The sequence below is a fragment of the Amblyomma mixtum genome, chromosome 7, assembly GCF_055824585.1.
Source record: "Amblyomma mixtum isolate Tamu chromosome 7, ASM5582458v1, whole genome shotgun sequence".
Taxonomy (NCBI): Eukaryota; Metazoa; Arthropoda; class Arachnida; order Ixodida; family Ixodidae; genus Amblyomma; species Amblyomma mixtum.
In genome coordinates, this window is record NC_143018.1 from 133,638,068 (window position 1) to 133,655,958 (window position 17,891).

A 17,891-nucleotide genomic window follows, 5' to 3' on the forward strand; every position below is an offset into this window, starting at 1 on the left:
TGTCGAGTGGTGAGGAAGGTTCGCGCCCGTAGAGGAGAAAAAATGGCGAGAAGCCGGTGGTGGTCTGCGTGGCGGTGTTGTAGGCGTAGGTGATGAACGGCAGGATCCTGTCCCAGTCGGAGTGGTCGGAAGACACGTACATCGACAGCATATCGCCCAAGGTGCGGTTAAACCGTTCCGTCAAACCGTTAGTCTGAGGATGGTAGGCCGTGGCGGTATGGTGAGTGATCTTACACTGTTTGAGAAGAGATTCCACGACCTCGGACAGAAAAACGCGCCCACGGTCGCTCAGCAGTTCTCGGAGCGCTCCATGGCGAAGAATGAAGTGATGCAAGATGAAAGAGGCAACGTGTGGTGCCGTAGCAGCAGGAAGAGCCGCGGTTTCAGCGTAACGCGTGAGGTGGTCGACGGCTACAATAACCCAGCGGTTGCCAGCAGCAGTGTAAGGAAGGGGGCCGTAGAGGTCAATTCCAACTCTGTCAAAAGGACGGAAAGGGCAAGGGAGAGGCTGCATCTGGCCGACTGAGTGGTGAGGAGCCGGCTTGCGACGTTGACAGTCAGGGCACGAGCGGACGTATTTGCGGACGTAGGTGGACATACCGCGCCAATAATAGCGGAGACGGAGTCGCGTGTATGTTTTAAAGGCGCCGGCATGAGCAGACTGCGGGTCGTTGTGAAATAGGGCGCAGAATGTCGACCGCAGATGGGCAGGGACGACAAGCAACCACTTCCTGCCGGTAGGGACGTAGTTGCGGCGGTACAATAGACCATCACGAATGGCGAAGTGAGCAGCCTGGCGGCGGAGGGCACGAGGCACGGGTGCCGCCGAGGAATTTGAGAGAAAACGTACAAGCGAAGATATCCAGGGGTCCTTATTTTGCTCGCTGCCCATGGTATCTGTTGAAAACGACAGCGAAGCGCAACCGGTTGGCGAGTGGCAGACAACGTCTGGCGGCAGTGGAGAGCGGGACAATGCGTCGGCGTCGTTATGTTTTCGGCCGGAGCGATAGATGACACGGATATCATACTCCTGTAGGCGTAGGGCCCAGCGAGCGAGGCGGCCTGTAGGGTCTTTCAAGGAGGCCAGCCAGCACAGGGAATGATGGTCCGTGACGATATCGAAAGGGCGGCCATAAACGTAAGGGCGAAACTTTCCGATCGCCCAAACAATCGCCAAGCATTCCTTCTCGGTTACTGAGTAGTTGGATTCCGCTTTTGTCAGTGCACGGCTCGCGTAGGCAACGACATACTCGGGAAATCCGGGTTTACGTTGCGTAAGGACAGCGCCGAGGCCAACGCCACTGGCATCGGTGTGAATTTCAGTGGGAGCAGTGGGGTCGAAGTGGCGTAAAATGGGAGGCGCTGTGTGCAGCCGGCGTAAGGTGATGAAGGCGTCGTCGCAGTCAGGTGACCAATCGGACAGGTTGTTGGCGCCCCGAAGAAGTTTCGTAAGTGGTGCGATGATAGAGGCAAAATTTCGGACGAAACGTCGGAAATAAGAACACAGGCCGAGAAAGCTGCGAAGTTCCTTCTGAGTCGACGGCTTGGGGAACTCAGCGACGGCACGAAGTTTGGCTGGGTCAGGAAGCACGCCGTCCTTAGAGACGACGTGACCTAAAATTGTCAGTTGGCGGGCGCCAAAGCGACACTTTTTGAGATTAAGTTGGAGCCCCGCGGCAGTTAAACATGTCAACACGTGCTCCAAGCGGTGAAGGTGCGTCTCAAAATCAGGCGCGAAGACGACAATGTCATCTAAGTAGCACAGGCACGTGGTCCACTTCAGGCCGCGTAAAATGGAGTCCATCATTCGCTCGAAAGTCGCTGGGGCATTACAAAGGCCGAAAGGCATGACGGTAAATTCGTACAGGCCATCTGGTGTAACAAATGCAGTCTTGGCACGGTCAGCCTCGGCCACAGGGACCTGCCAATACCCCGAACGCAGGTCTAAAGAAGAAAAGAACTCCGCGCCTTGGAGGCAGTCAAGGGCGTCATTGATTCGCGGCAGCGGGTAAACGTCTTTGCGGGTGATCTTGTTAAGCCGCCGATAATCGACGCAAAATCGTATTGTGTCATCTTTTTTCTTCACTAGAACCACAGGAGAGGCCCATGGACTACTGGATGGTTGAATGACGCCTCGCTGAAGCATGTCGTCCACCTGAGTGTTGATAATCTGGCGTTCGGCTGCCGAAACTCGGTACGGGCGTTGACGAAGCGGCAAGTGGGCTCCGGTGTCGATCTCATGGGTCACGGTAGACGTGCGGCCGAGTCGGTTTTGAGCCACGTCGAAAGAAGAGCGAAACTGGTTCAGTAGGTGAAGTAGTTGGGCGCGTTGCGGTGTGGCAAGACTGGCGTCGACGGAATCGGCAAAGGCATCGTCTGTGGCCACAGCGGGAGATGCGGGCAAAGTAAGAGAATTAGTAGCAATCGGGATGAGGCTGCAGCCGTCTTGAACAGTGAGCAGAGCGAATGGCAGAGGCAGACCGTGTCGAGAGATGAAGACGTCGGATGGTGTAAAGACGACAGCGCCGTCAGATGCGGTGAGGCAGGAGACAGGGACAGGAACAGATGAGCACGGAGGAATCTCGATGTCGTCAGCCACAGACAGTTTGCCCCACGAAGATGACGTATCAGGCGAGGTAGCACTGCACGGAAGAAGTTCGAGCTCGGCACGAGCGCAGTCGATGAGGGCCTCATGTTGGGAAAGAAAGTCCCAACCTAAAATAATGTCATGCGAGCACGATGAGAGAACGACGAATTCAACAGTATATAAGGAACCGTAAATGATGACCCTGGCTGTGCAGGCGGCTGAAGGCGAGATGTGCTGTGAATTAGCTGTATGAAGCGAAAATCCGGATAACGGCGTCGTCACTTTGCGAAGTTTTCGGCACAGTTTCTCATTCACCACAGAAACAGCAGCGCCAGTATCAACAAGCGCCAAGGCGGTGTGGCCCTCCACAGAAACGTCGAGCACATTCGCTGGGGACAAACGAGGCCTTGAACTTGTCGCCGAATACGCAGTTCTTGCCTCGGGAACTGCGGCAACTAGTTTTCCTGGCGCATAGGGGAATGAGGACGCAGTGGCGAAACAGAACGGCGCCGCGGGGATGGCGAACGGCGGCGAGAATACGGGCGGCGATCGGAGGCATCAAGCTGTTCGGCGGCCGACGGACGTGGCGGGGGCTGTGGTGCCGCGTAGACGTAGGTTCTGGGGTCATCCACGGGTGGTGGCACACGGCGTCGGCACAGGCGCTCAACGTGGCCAGGGACACCACATGCATAGCAAATAGGACGGTTGTCACGGGTGCGCCAAGGGTTGACACGAGCAGGAGGTGGTCGGGTTGGAAAGGCAGGCGGCGGCGTCGGAGGATAATACGGGACAAACGGCTCGGCTCTTGGTTTTCGGACGGCGTCGGCGTATGTGAGCGGCGCTGCAGCGGGAACCGGCGGACGAACAGGTGGTAGCGCTTCGGTCACTTGCTCGCGAATCACCGTTTGTAGGGTCGGATCCAGGTTGGAGGGAGGCCCCTGCACGCCGTGAAGAAGTGACAGCTGTCGAGCCACCTCCTCACGTACAAAGTCTTTTATCTGGTCAAGCAGCGAGCTGTGGGAGGTTGTCACGGCGAGGCTGGAAAGCGAGTCAGGCTGCACGGAAGGTGGTAGCACCAGAATGCGCTGCCTGCGGAGCTCATCGTAGCTCTGACACAGGTTGAACACTTCGGCAATGGTGGTAGGGTTCCGGGCGATAAGCATCTGAAATGCTTCCGTTTCGATGCCTTTCAGGACATGCTTAATCCGGTCCGCCTCGGTCATAGACGAGTCCACCCTTGAACAGAGGTTGATGACATCCTCGATATAACTCGTGAACGATTCTCCGTGTAGCTGGGCTCTCACTCGCAGGCGCTGTTCAGCGCGCAGCTTGCGTACTGCAGGGCGCCCAAAGATGTCAGAAAAGGCTCGTTTGAAGGCAGACCAGGTGGTAAAGTCTGATTCATGGTTCCTGTGCCATAGGCTGGCCACGTCCGAGAGGTAAAACACCACGTTGTTCAATTTCATGGCGTCGTCCCACCGGTTGTGGCCGCTTACCCGCTCGTAGGAGGCAAGCCAATCCTCCACGTCGTGATCATCGGACCCGGTAAAAATGGCTGGGTCCCGCTGTCGGAGAGCGCCAGGGCAAACGACGGGCGTAGGCGAAAGGGAAGATGACTGGCTTGCGTCGGTGGACATGACTGGAGCGATCGTTCTGCTGCGAAGCTCCAGGACGTTGGCCAAAGGCTGTACCCAGCACCTCCGCCAAATTGTAGCAGGATTTCCGGGGAAAGGAACTTAGCGACAGATAGCCAAAATGCCGGTCCGAGCTTCGGTCATCCAGCCAGCGATCTCGCGCCGCGCGCTAGCGGAGCGGCGGCTGCCGCTGCTCATCTTCCTCTTTACAGAATGAATGAATGAATGAATGAATGAATGAATGAATGAATGAATGAATGAATGAATGAATGAATGAATGAATGAAAGTGTAAAATTCATGTTTTACTGAAAAAAACAAGACTATATTCTTCCTATAAAGTATTACTAACCACTTTTCAATATTTAAATTGCTTTCCAATGCCACAAATGAAATGCATTAAAACACAGACGAAAAAGTTTGAGCGTAAATCGTGTTCCAATCTTTAAATCGCGTCTGCTTCAATACCCATGTTATGTGCCGGGCCCACATTCTCGATTCTAGAATCCGCTGCTTCATCAGCGCTGGAATACGTTTCTTGTCTCTTGTCTCAATCCACGCAGCAGGCCATTATATGAAATAAAGTTTAAATCTTCAATTATTATGCATTTTTATCAATTTATTTGAAAATATCTTGAACTGCACCTTGAGAAAATAAAGCGTACTTAAGCATACCCATGAAGTGTGGCTGCGATGTTGTTTGCACCATACTGCTCAGATCACATCCTCGCAGCGAAGACGAATGGGGGCATTGGAGTACATAGGTTCCTTTCTAAAAGAAATATTCCCACTGATGCACCTTCTGTTAGAGCAAACCTTAGACACAAGTATGCACAGGCAGCCATTTTTACAACGAAGTAGTACATCTACATGTCTGTCGGCTGAATTTCGCGAACTGGTCTGATGCTCCAGTGTAGCATTATCATATGAAAAAACGAAATTCCTGCTTAGGGAATTTATGTATTCCACACAAGCAGTGGTATATTCGTACCAGTTACCGATTAGTTAAACTTCCGCGAAATGTAAAAAAAAAAAATGTTTAAGAAAACAGGCCCGCTGATGCGTAATCTGTCCGGTGTGTCTATTTTTTTAAGGTGTTTCACAGTTCCGTTGCTCTGCAGATGAACCAGCCCAATCTGCCTCAATAAATTTTCATACCACGGCAGCATTTTCAGTACACTCTGTACTAAAGCTGTGTTTGTAAAGCTGCAGACGTAAACACCACATAATATTTTTGTAAAGGGCCGTTCACACATGGCACACACGAAAACCACTCCTTCCGACACAGAAATACTCTTTTTAATGAAACATGAAACCATCTCTAGTTTTGGTGGTGGTTCCCATAACGTCTGGCTCACAGTAAACGATCACCTTGTTGGCAGTACTGATAAAACGCGTCTCATTGGAGCTAATCAAGAGCGCGTAAATCGCTTCTTAAGGAAGTAACGCTGCCTGCTTTAATGACTTGACTGACGCTACAATTTACAGTAACAACCGATTAATGAGATTACCATTCCTAGCCTATTACGGCTGCTAATTGCATAGCTCCTCATGTATACGACCTCTTTTACATCGATATTTATTTTCAGTACATTGTAAAGGCCATAAAGAGAAAGAGATCCACGTCGGCTCACGAGCACAGGATATGCATTCGAGAATATGAGCAAACCATACCTATATTACTGTAGCTATGAGGAGTTCGAGCGCTCATTTATTTCCTGTGTTCTTCCCAGTAACATTCGGCCTGGATGCCGGCGAGCGTTCATGACCACGTTCTTAGGAGTTCTGTGGGTGGACTTCTTACGGATATCTTTGTCCACCGTTGGATACTATGCCTGCATTTTCGCTAGGATCCCAGCCTTGGAGTGAGTGATTACTCCAGCCGCAGTGCAAGTTGCATATTCTCTTTGTATTCATCAATTCTCGTACACCCACTACACATGGTGTGACACTCGAAGCTTTATAGTAAAACCCGCTTCTCTGGCTCCGTGGCTTTGCATTCGGCTGCTGATCCCACGGTCGTGTAGTTTAATGCCGGCGGAGGCAGCCGAATTGCGATAGAGGCGAAATTGCCAGCACAAGTTTGAGAACTCCGGGGTGGTCACTGGCGTCCGCTGACGGCGTCCTTCAGAGCGCATGTGTCGCTTCAGGATTTTAGAGCCCCCAGTTTGAATCCGCAGTGTTAGCTACACATGATGTAGAATCTGGCAGTATCCTATCAGATGTCAGACACAACTAGTATTTCGAGACTCTAAGGTTTATGGAAAGAAAGGGTAATGTAAATGCATCCACGGTAGACGTTACTAAGAACTATTAAAGAAATAGTGCATTTAAACCTCAGATTTCAAAGTCAGTGACCGTAGCTATTAGTCAAACCAGAATTTTGAAAAATTGACTGATAGGTTTATAGGGTTTGAAGCTTAACGAGTACAAAAATTTATGGACAAAATACCGACCCTGCCACCGGACTGTTTCGAAGGGGACGCTCCTAGCGCGAATGCACCCATTACACTCATGGTCTTTATAGTGACTGGCCTTTGCTTCTCCTAAAATCTAGATTTTAAAATTATGTTTCTTTTCAGCTTGATTTTTCAAGCGATCTAGACTGTTTCGTGCGACACATTCAGGCCGTTTCACATGACTCTTAATCATTCAATGTGCCTTCAGAGATATAGAAAACTAGTCTAACTGTGCCAATATTTGCAGTCAACATCGGCCGACCAGCCATTATAAACCCAGTAATAATAATTACGCTTTGCGTTAAATATGTTTTACTTTGGGACTTGAACTAACCGCAGAAATTGATCTTCCACTGAAGCTAACGGTCACTGTGGGCAGTATGGAAAACGAAAGCAAATTTAACAACTTGGTGCTTAAGAAATAGTATTATCTAAAGGATATTTTGAGGTGTTGAGTTAATTTTAAACAAGTAAACAAATGTCAAAAGCAGCGCTTGCGAACAAATGATGTGCAGCGCATACTGTCGACACTTAACCCATTGTGCGACAGTTAATCTAAGCGCAAGCTAAACGTATCGCAAATATATAGTCGTATATAATCTCAAAACATCAACTCTACTTGCAGTTTGTGTTCTTGAAAAAGACCTGACCAGATCGAGTTCCTTCCTTCGTTCCTGTTTGTCCCCTTTGCTATGTTAGTACTCATATTTCCCGGACACTTCTAGTATGCTTCAGACTATATTAGTCACGAATCCTTATTATCTCTTTCCATTCAGCGCTGAACCCTACAGTTTTACAGTTGGTTGACATGCTCTGACAACCAAAATAAGAAAGTTGTATTTTGTACATTAATTAGCATTGTGTCCTGTTTTTCAAGGTTACTCATAAACAGCTGCAGCGGCGTTGGCATGCAGGCAGCTATCCTTCTCTTTTCTGGAACAACCGCTTTTGAATTGCTGATAACTACCTACCAATTGGACCTCCTGTGCCTTTTTGCCAGCAGAGTGCGCTCCATGCTTCAGGGTCTCGTATTCCAAAAGGTACTCACCGGCAGCCATTGCTACGGCGTTTCCCGTGGTCCCCGCGATTTGAAGTGCTTTGCCTACATTGTGCCTAAGTTAGTTTAAGTTCTTCTTTCAGTCTCAGTTCAAGTTTACCGTTCGCACTCAAACGGCATACTACGTGCTGAAAATGCTACAGAAAGGGGTCTAATTGTTTCCACTGACGGTGTCAGTTGAGCATAAACAAATCGTGCATTTATGGGGAGCTGAATAATGCAAGAGGCATTTAGCAACAAGCAAGGCGGTTATACAACAGCAGAAAAAATTGCAAAAACAACTTGTCATAGCACAATAATATTGCACATAAAAAGGCGTCGTAATACAATGCAGAAAATACCAATAAAACTACAGGGGGCACATAAGGAACTTACATGCGAGTGATGCCAAAGCATTATAGTCGTATTGAATTTCTGTTACAGTTCTATTTTAATTCTACTATAATTGCAATTTCATTCTGTTCCTTCGTAGCTGGTGCAATTTCAAGTACTCGCTGCGACTAATGCTGGTTATTCGTATTTTTCCTCTATTTATGGCATCAAATCGTTTTGAAGTAATTGCGGGCTTTGTAGCGCCGCTACTTTTTTTCGTAACGCAGGGTTTTCGTGTCGATGCTTCCGAGCCGACAAAATTGCTCCAGCAGATGATAGATTCTGATAAAAATGGAAAACAAAAAGTGCGAAGGTTCACAAAGCAACTACATTTTGAAGCGACAAGTCGCCGTTGACGTGCGCTTTCATTACAGGTGACAGCGATGTCGGCCCTAACCAGGGCTCGCTATCCCGTAGGCCACATTACCTCGCTCCTGGGCGTCGACTGTTGGCGGGTGTGCGTCTGCTCATTCCCCGTCCCCCTGCCGTTGTACGGAGCGCTGCTGCTGCCCGTTCTCTTCTCGATGCTCGCTGCTCGCGCTGGCGTCGGACCGTCGCTATGCTGCGCCGCATGGACCGTCCTCATGCTCTGTCTGCCCCTGCTGTGCCCGCTCCTCCAGAACTTGATTTGGGTGAGTGAGGCAGACAGCTTAATATGTAATGCATCTATCCGACCCTTATAGGCGAGTTCACTTTTTTAGGGTAATTTAAACCTTGTGCTTCACAGTGAGAGCTGTGTATGGTACGTTGGGCAAAATCACGAGGTCTTTGTCCGTACTCTTCCCTTCATTGCTGCTCACAACGCCAGGCTACACAAAGGCTGTCAGCGAAGGAAATTGTCTACAGACTTGACGTTACTGCAAGTGAAGCGGCATAAACGCAGCAGCATAAACGCTACATCTTTATCCCCAGTTTCTAAACACTGCTGTAAAGGTTATCATCATCATCATCATCATAATCATCATTTATTTACCCTTAAGGGCCCCAGGGGGCATTACATAAGGGGGGGGGGGGGGGGGGCGAGCAGTAATCAAGTCACAAAGAACAAAATTCAGGGGGTGCGCTTTGTTGGCCTAAAGCGCGGAGAGGCGAAAGCCTTAAGCGCGGTGTTGCTGCTGGTGTCAATGATGTGTGGTTACGATGTTAAGCTTCGCCTGTACGAGTGGAACGCGATAGCGTCTTGCAACGCTGCCAGGGAGGCCACAGAACGCCATCGCCCGTTCGGCTCTACGTCTTGCTCGTCGGTAAATTAGTTTTTGAGGAAAGGAAATGTGTCTGTCTCGCATACCTCGGTGGACACCTGAACCTCACCTTAAAGGAAGTGAGGAAGATGGGAGTCAACGAAGACACCGTACTCAGTAGACGCGCCTTTGTTCATTCTAAACCATCGAGCTGGCACGGTGGAGTGGTTACCGCGCTCGTCTCCCACTCCGGAGACCCTGGTTCGATTCCCCAGCTCGACCAAATTCCTTCTCAGTTTTATTTATTTTCCTGGTCTGACTAGAAAACTTAATTAGACTAATTGGTTAATTAAGCAATGAACTAAACTCAGTCTCGCTTAGTTGGAGCATGGTTGCATGGTTACTAGCCAAAGTAAAATTGGCCCCGTTTAAAATTCGCGCACTGTGACCTCACGACCATTTCGACCAATTGAAAAGCGTGACATTTCTGTCGACAACTCCTGCTTACAACGATGAGGCGTTAAAGGCTTCCGCCTTAAAAGTTGGAAAATAAACTTAGACACATGTAGATACAGCTGTGAACACTTCAAAAGAAAAACAAGCGAGTAAGTAGGTAAAAACAAGAAAAAGAAGGAAAAAAAGAAAAGAAAAAGAAAAAGGGCCTTCAACAGGAATAATTTGGGGAATAAATCAATTAACATCTGTTTAAATTTTAGGGAATTAACTTTGTTCACAACACTGTCTGGAAGGACATTCCACTCGGCTATGGCTGCTGGCAAGAACGAGGAATTGAACGCATTGGTTGAACCATGAATGCGTTGAATACTACGGCAATTAAACAAACGTCGTGATGGTCTTAAAGGGGGCAAAATTAGGCTCTCCCGCAGTTGGGAATAATTATAATAAAGTTTATGAAATAGACAGAACCTTGCTATTTTAAGACGGGATGCCAAGGAAGGTAAACCAACGGAGGATTTGATATTAGTAACACTGGACCAAGAATCATAATTTGATGTTATAAACCGAGCAGCTCGATTTTGAATGGCCTCTAACATATGTGCTAAATACTCTTGGTGGGGATTCCAAATGCTCGATGCATATTCAAGTTTAGTTCGGATGAAAGTTTCGTATGCGATAAGTCTAACCTTAGGGGGAGAAAATGTGAGCGATCGTCTGATGAAACCTAGTGATTTAGAAACGCTAGCAGCCAGGGACGTAATGTTCTTCGACCAGTTAAGATTACTTGTTATTTCTATGCCGAAGTATCTGTAGGATTCAACTTCAGATAGCGCGGTCCTGTTTAGCGTGTATGAAAAGTGCAGGTTAGATCGTATACGGGACACGTGCATAAACTTGCATTTAGTTTCGTTCAATTTCATGAGCCAGGTCGAGCACCAACTTTGTATCAAGTTCAGGTAATCTTGCAGCAATGACTGGTCGTTCGTAGCGCTAACACGGCGGTAAAGAACGCAATCATCTGCGAACAAACGGATGGATGATGAAATGCCGGCAGGAAGGTCATTGATAAAGACAAGAAGCAGGAGCGGCCCAAGAACTGAGCCCTGGGGCACTCCGGAGGTAACTTTAGTAACGGTAGAAGGATGGTTGTCGATGACGGTGTATTGCGAACGATTTGTTAGGAAACTGCGAATCCATGATAATATCAGCGGGTGCAGTGAAAGGGAGGAAAGTTTAGCCAAGAGACGCTGGTGGGGAACTCGGTCGAAAGCTCATTTCCTTTATGATATGAAGACAGTTGGCAGCAGTTTTCACGTCCAAATAATTCTATATGCTGATGCTAGTTCTCTTCTGTTATGTAATTCGGGCAGTTTGGCATGAAACGACCGGAACTTCACAGATTATTAGAATGTCTTGTAACACAAGGCACCACTGGTACGGTCTCCACAGAATCAGGAAACACAACAGAAAGAGAAGAGGTCATGATGGCGTTTCTCAACGAAGTGTTCTACGAGCCACACGTTTATATGGGAAGAAAGAATACTACCAGTATTCTGCGGTAATCCTTTCGATTCATTATTTTTAAGGCTTGGAAAAATACGAATAACCGAAACGGCGCCATGGTGACAGGCATAATTTCTTTTATTTCAAAGCCATGTTTAGCTGTCTTGTGACGATTTCGCACTGAAACTATAATGCGCGGGCACGCCGAGAGGGTGGCCAATCGGAGGGCTGGCGCGTCCACGGCGAAGGAGGACCAGAAGTAAACCCAAAACTTCACTTCGCAGTCAAAAGAACAGAAGTACGAGACAGGCCCTCGCAAGCGAACACCACCCACAGAAGAGGAGCTCCAAGAAAGTGAATGTATACATGCAGCGCTGACCGCCACCGATACCAGTCGAACCGGTCCTTGGCCATTCAATGGAAACGGACTTGTTGCGGCCTGTCGCGTCGCGCCACAGTAGCTGGGCGAGGGCATGGTAAGAGAGTTCACAATATCTGTCGTCATCCTCCGTGGGGGCGCCACTGATCCGGGACGCCTAAGGACGTCTTACCGGGATAAATCTCCGTCCAGACGGCCAGACCCCGCGGAAAAAATCCGTCCTACGTGCCGGCAGATGTTTTCACGCTAACTGCTCTGCCGGTTTGCGTGTTCGCCAAATGCAGCCGGTACAGCCAGCGATGACAGCGCCGCCCACCGGCAGGTAGCAGCCACATTAAGGCTGGTTATAAATATTCATTCAGAACGACGGCTTGACATCGCCGCTATGAAGCAGTGGTACGCCCCCAACGCGACCACGTCGGGGAGCGTACCGGTCTCGGCCAGGGCGTCTCGGAAATCCTCGACCCGGAACGGCCTCGCTCGCACGTCGCCGTGAAGAAAAACGGTGTTGAAAACAACACGTCCTGTTGGCAGTGCCGGCAAAATAATCTGGTAATCCTTATCACCGCAGTCATCGATCCTGTTTCCGCGGCCGTCAAAGGCCGCTATCGCTGCTCCGCTGGAGCCCATGACCCTGCGATCCGTTCAGCTCGGCTGCCGTCTTATGGTAAATCCCATACAGTGCTAATCCCTAAATTCGATGACGCAGAAAAGTTAAAGCAGGTCACAGCATATCGTCCTATCGCCCTCACAAATGTGGATTATAAAGTTTTCATGAAGATTTTAGCCCGTAGACTACAGTCAGTAATTCAGGATATAGTCGGTCCCCACCAGACGTGTGGGATCAAGGGACGCTCTATTGTTTCCAATATTCATAAAGCGAGGTGTGTGCTGGAATGTTGTGATTACACAAATAGCTGTGTAGCCATCCTTCAGCTAGATCTTGAGAAGGCATTCGATTGTGTTTCGCACGATATCCTGTTCTGCATACTCGACCATGTGAATTTAGGGTCCATTATTTGTGAGGGAGTGGCCTTGGCGTACCGGAGCTGCACGACAAGATTAATTGTAAATAAGAGTTTGGGGGCCCCCATTAGCCTGCAGCGTTCGGTGCGCCAGGGTTGTCCCCTCAGCCCTCTTCTATTCTGCATTTACATTGAAGCGTTGTGTTTGAATATCATGGAAAGTGAAAAAATTCGAGGATTCCAGCTACAGGCAGCAGAAGTTAAGCTGCTGGCTTATGCGGATGATGTCGCGGTGTTCACAGTGAACCGGGAAGGTATAACCGAGGCCGTGGCATGCGTAAAAGAATTCACCAAGATCACCGGTAGTAAAGTGAATTGGTCAAAGTCCCTGGGGCTTTGGCACGGAGAATGGCCAACGAAGCCCGGCAATTTTGCAAACGTGTCCTGGGTGACGACCCCAGTAAAGTACTTAGGCGTTCCACTGGACGGTTATCGCGATAGCGATTCGTACTGGAAAGCACAGACGCAAGCCACGCGTGAAAAGGTGGAAAGGTGGAAAGGGCGACACCTTTCAATTTTCGCAAGGGCCACGGTGTGCAATCTGTTTTTTATGTCTAGGCTGTGGTACGTGATGCAAGTGTTGCATTGTGCAAGGATGAACGTACAGAGACTGCACCGGATCTTTGCCGTTTTTGTGTGGGCTGCGGACTGGGAACGCTGTAGCCGGACCAATTTGTTTAGGCGGGTGAAGGATGGCGGCCTGAGTCTGGGACACTTATTTCTGCGGCAGATTGTAAGCAGATTTTGTTTTGTGCGCGATGTAAGCGATCCGTTTTTGCGCACTGTGTGCCAATTAAGGCTCGGAAATGCACTGCCGGACTTTGTTGTCACAACCGAAAGTTTCTCGGGACGTATTTTTGGTTACTTTAGAGAGGTTGTCGCGAGTGTTCGATTCCTGTCTGTTCGATTTTCGTATGAATATTTATCTTCTGTTAGCAGGAAGAAGTTGTATAAAGATTTGTGCGATGTAGTTCTTCCACAACCTATGTACAGGGCCTTATACAATGGAGGCCAGGGACGCGACGTACTTAAGCGTGTGAAGGCGATGCAGGTGCCGCCAAGTGCAAAAACTTTTTTCTTTAAATTACATACCGGAACACTACCAGTAAAGGAATTCTTGGAAAGGAAGCAGTTATTTCTATCTTGGGGATCACATTGTTTAATTTGTAAACAACCAGAAACAATAGACCACGTTTTTTTTGCACTGTTGGGAGGGGGTATACTTTTGGGACATCTTGCAACGGACTTTAAAAAAGGAATTTCCGCTCGACGCTCATGGTATTCGGTACTTGCCTGTAGAGAGTGAGGATGGGACACCATTCGACGTCATTATGCTAATGGGCCTCCATTGTATTTGGCGCTCCAGAATGGCAGGATATCACTGCGATCCTGATGCACGGCCAGCACGGATCTATTTTCGGGAGTGCATGCATAAGTATATTGAAGTTCAGAAACTTGCTCCTGAAGCTCCCGAGTGGCTCGAAAGAGTCGAGCCTTTGGTGACGCTTAAGGAGTTTTAATATGATGAAGCCACGCACCCCTGGGCGGATAGTGTTGTTAATTATTGCTCATTGCGCTCTGTAAGTGTATTTGTGTACTGTGGTTCTTGCCGAAGTCAGGCAATAAATAAAAAATTACCGACGATTACGTTACTTCCTAATGCGAAATTTGAGCGCAGCAAATAAGCTGTTTCACCTTTTCGATATATTGAGGCAAAGAAATCGAGCAACACATGTATGCGCTATCACAGAGTTTTTTTTTTATTTTTCACACGTATTCCTTTAACAAAGATTCCACTAACAGTTCTTGACAGTCATGAAGGAAGCTTTGTGGTCGGAGAAATAGACTGATATATGTTCGACTTGGTACACCAATGCTTGATTCTCAAAGACGAGATCTATACAAGTGCCTCGCGAGGTTGTCACAGCCGTGGGACGCGTTACGAGCGAGAGGAACGGGATGTTCTCCCGCATAAGTGTTAGGAAATTGCTGTTTGTATTTATGTCAACATTAAAGTCCCCCCCTACTAACATCGGTGTGGATCGATGGACGGTTAATGCGAGTTGCAGGAAGTGCACGACGTCTTTCGTGAGTGCGGTAGGGGCGAAGTAGGCAGCTACTACTAGCAAGCCGTTGGGCAACTTTGCGGCGCACAGTTCGCCAACTTCATGTGACGTGCCAAACATTTCGACTGGTATTGCAGAGAGACCTGTGCGCAAGTAGATAGCGACTCCCGCCGCTCTGTTGTGGTCTCTGCGAGCACCACAGCAGTATAGGAAATCTATGATTTCGAGAGGCTCTTCGGGATCCATCCAGGTTTCAGCAAAGCAAAGTACAGAGGAATGGCGCAGAATGTGATCGTGGTGTACGTCCTTGGCATGTGCGGCAAGGGAGCGTACGTTAAGAATGTGGTTGTGAATGATGAATCAAGTGCTGCCAGCGAATGACGCGTTCATTGGCTGTCTGCATGTGTTACCGATGTGTGGTTAACATGTTAAGCTTCGCCTGTACGAGTGGAACGCGACAGCGTCTTGCAACGCTGCCAGGGAGTCCACAAAACGCCATCGGCAATTCGGCTGTACGCCTTGCTGGACGGTAAATTTATTTTCTGAGGAAAGGAAATGTATCTCTCTCGCATATCTGGGTGGACACCTGCACCTCGCCGTAAGGGAAAGGGGGAAGATGGGAGTGAACGAAGACGCCGTATTAGCTAGACGCGCCTTTGTTCATTCCAAACCATTCAGCTGGCATTACGGAGTGGCTAGCGTGCTCGTATCGCACTCCGGAGACCCTGGTTCGATTCCCCAACTCGACCAATTTCGTTCTCGGTTTTATTGATTTATGCGGTCTAACTAGAAAGGTTAATTAGGCTATTTCATATTTATATTATTGTATTTCTATCCATCGTGTTCTGTCATTAACCTGTCAATTGTTGGAACTGTCTAGGATGTTCGACACAACGTATATGAAACGAGCAACGTCTTACTGAGTGGGGAACTGCGTGGTGGTGGAGGGAACGCGGCTTCGTACTTATCTGTTTTTTTCAGCAGCGTCTCCTCCCGCGGACGCTGTTGTCGCTGCGGCGCGCGTCTTTCTTTTCTTTTCTTCTGACCTCTTCATTCTCCTCTATATTAATTAGGCTAATTGATTAATTAATCAATTAACTAAACTCAGTCCAACTTAGTTGCAGCATTACTATACGATCCCTTTGATTGGTTGCATGGTTACTAGCCAAAGTACAATTGGCCCTATTTGAAATTCGCGCACTGTGACGTCACGAGCATTTCGACCAATTGAAAAGCGTGACATTGGGGGCGGAGCTGGTTACGAAGCCGACGCCGACGCCGACGCCGACGACGACGCGAAACCCAGGAACGGACGCCAAAGAGCTGCGCTCTAAAAAAAAAAAAAGCCGCTATGGCGCAGTGGATTAGAGGCACATGTTGCGTATGGAAGGTTGGCCGTTCGACTCCGCTCTCTGTACTGTAATTTTATTGCTTTTTTAATTTCATTTTTTTTTCCATTTTTTTCCCTTTTAGGTCGCAAATCGTGATGCTTAGTGGCATGTAACGCCGTTTAAGAGGATTGATTATCCTTTTAGGTAAGCCGTTGTGACAATCTTCAGTCACCGTGATCAATTCACCGTGGTTTCAAGCCTTGTGGCTGTACAGGCTGCAGTTGGCGAATACGCTGCCGGTTTCTCTGGTACCCTTAGCGCATGCGGCGCCGTGCCATCCAGCTGCTGTGTGCCGCTGTGAAGCACCAACGCATGCAGAGATTCGACGATCCGTTGCCATGAGTTCCAGTGCGATTCACAACGTCGGGCCTGGTCAAAAACATTCCCCAGAAAGTTCCGGGCTCAACAGGAAGCAGGTGCGGGCGAAGCGATAAATCACTGGTGCGCTCTTCACAGACGGCGACCACAAGAGACACAGAAAACTAATGATCCGGCTTCCGACAGCAGTCCCCACTGCGTTTCTCAAATACACACAAGGGTGCTAATGTGGGTTTATGTGTAGCTCATTATGAGGAAGAAAAAAAAATGAGCGGACGCCGAGGCAGCGATGGAACACCGAGCGTTAAAGCACTAACTTAAGTTGCCGACTCGGAACCCTGCCGCGAACCAGGCTCTAACTTAACTATAGGCAGTTTATGATGAACGAAACGCGAAATCGTATGCGACCACCCTGAACAATCTGTAACAAACGGCTGAGCCACAATGGCCGCATGAAGATTCGTAACGACGTGGTATTGGGTGCACATAAGTCACTGGTTCAAATCCCTGCCGCGAGCTAGGCTATAAATTACTAGTAAGTTTATGCTGCACGAAACGCCAAACCGTACGACACCATCCGGAACATTCTGCAGCAAAAGGTTCACCCACAAAGTTTACTGTAATATCGAGACTAAATGGCCTGTCTTTGACAGCGGCCAGAAGGGATATACAGGGTGTTTCACGTAACTTGAACCAAGGTTTTAAAAAAAAGCGCTAAACAGCCGCCCACTGAAACGAACGATGCATTGTCCGCATCATGTGGCGCTCCTCAGAATATTTTTTTATTGCGCCTAATTAGTTCATTAACTAAGATGAATTATACAAATTTTCAAATATTTATATTAGTGCAAAGACCGTTACGTTAGGTTGCAGACCAGGTTTATAAACAACCGATCCAGTTTCTTGTAGCGTCGTATTTCCTGCGGGGTACTTTTTTCCGGCATCTAAAGAAAGCCCGCCAATTATGAAAAAAAAATGGCTGAGGCTTAACTTGGTTAAGCCTGGAGAATGCGAAGCATCATCGTGTCGCGTAATTTGGAGGCGCACAACCACAGCGACGGCGCGAGGTGGGCCCCCGTTTCTCAACTGTCGTGATGTCATCGTGTCACGTGGTGTGACGTCATGTATCACGTGATTTGGAGGCGCACAACCACAGCGACGGCGCGAGGTGGGCCCCCGTTTCTCTTCTGTCGTGACGCCGTCGTGTCACGTGGTGTGACGTCATGTATCAGGTGATTTGGAGGCACATAACCACGGTGAAGGGCTGAAGTGGTAGCTAAAGTAGTATGCTTCGCATAAAATACCACGTGACTACGCTCGTGCGCTACCAAAATGCAGCGCTCTCAGCGGAGTTTCGAGGAAACGGAGCGTGCCTGCTGATCGTGGCGAGGTGAACGGCCGTCGCGCCGCTGCGTAAAGTGCTGATGCACTGTCTCTACGGTCGCCTGTCGCCACTGCGCCA

The 17,891-nt window shown here is 48.7% G+C and overlaps 1 protein-coding gene across 1 annotated transcript in view; it reads left to right on the forward strand.

The window, feature by feature from the left end:
* The window catches only part of LOC149337640 (ATP-binding cassette sub-family C member 3-like), a 245,206-nt gene that overhangs the window by 65,107 nt on the left and 162,208 nt on the right, over nucleotides 1–17,891 (forward strand). Inside the window, exons 8-10 of the mRNA XM_089553472.1 lie at nucleotides 5,953–6,084; nucleotides 7,556–7,718; nucleotides 8,482–8,739. Of these exons, the coding sequence (XP_089409598.1) occupies nucleotides 5,953–6,084; nucleotides 7,556–7,718; nucleotides 8,482–8,739 (553 nt within the window). The remainder of the gene's footprint in view (nucleotides 1–5,952; nucleotides 6,085–7,555; nucleotides 7,719–8,481; nucleotides 8,740–17,891) is intronic.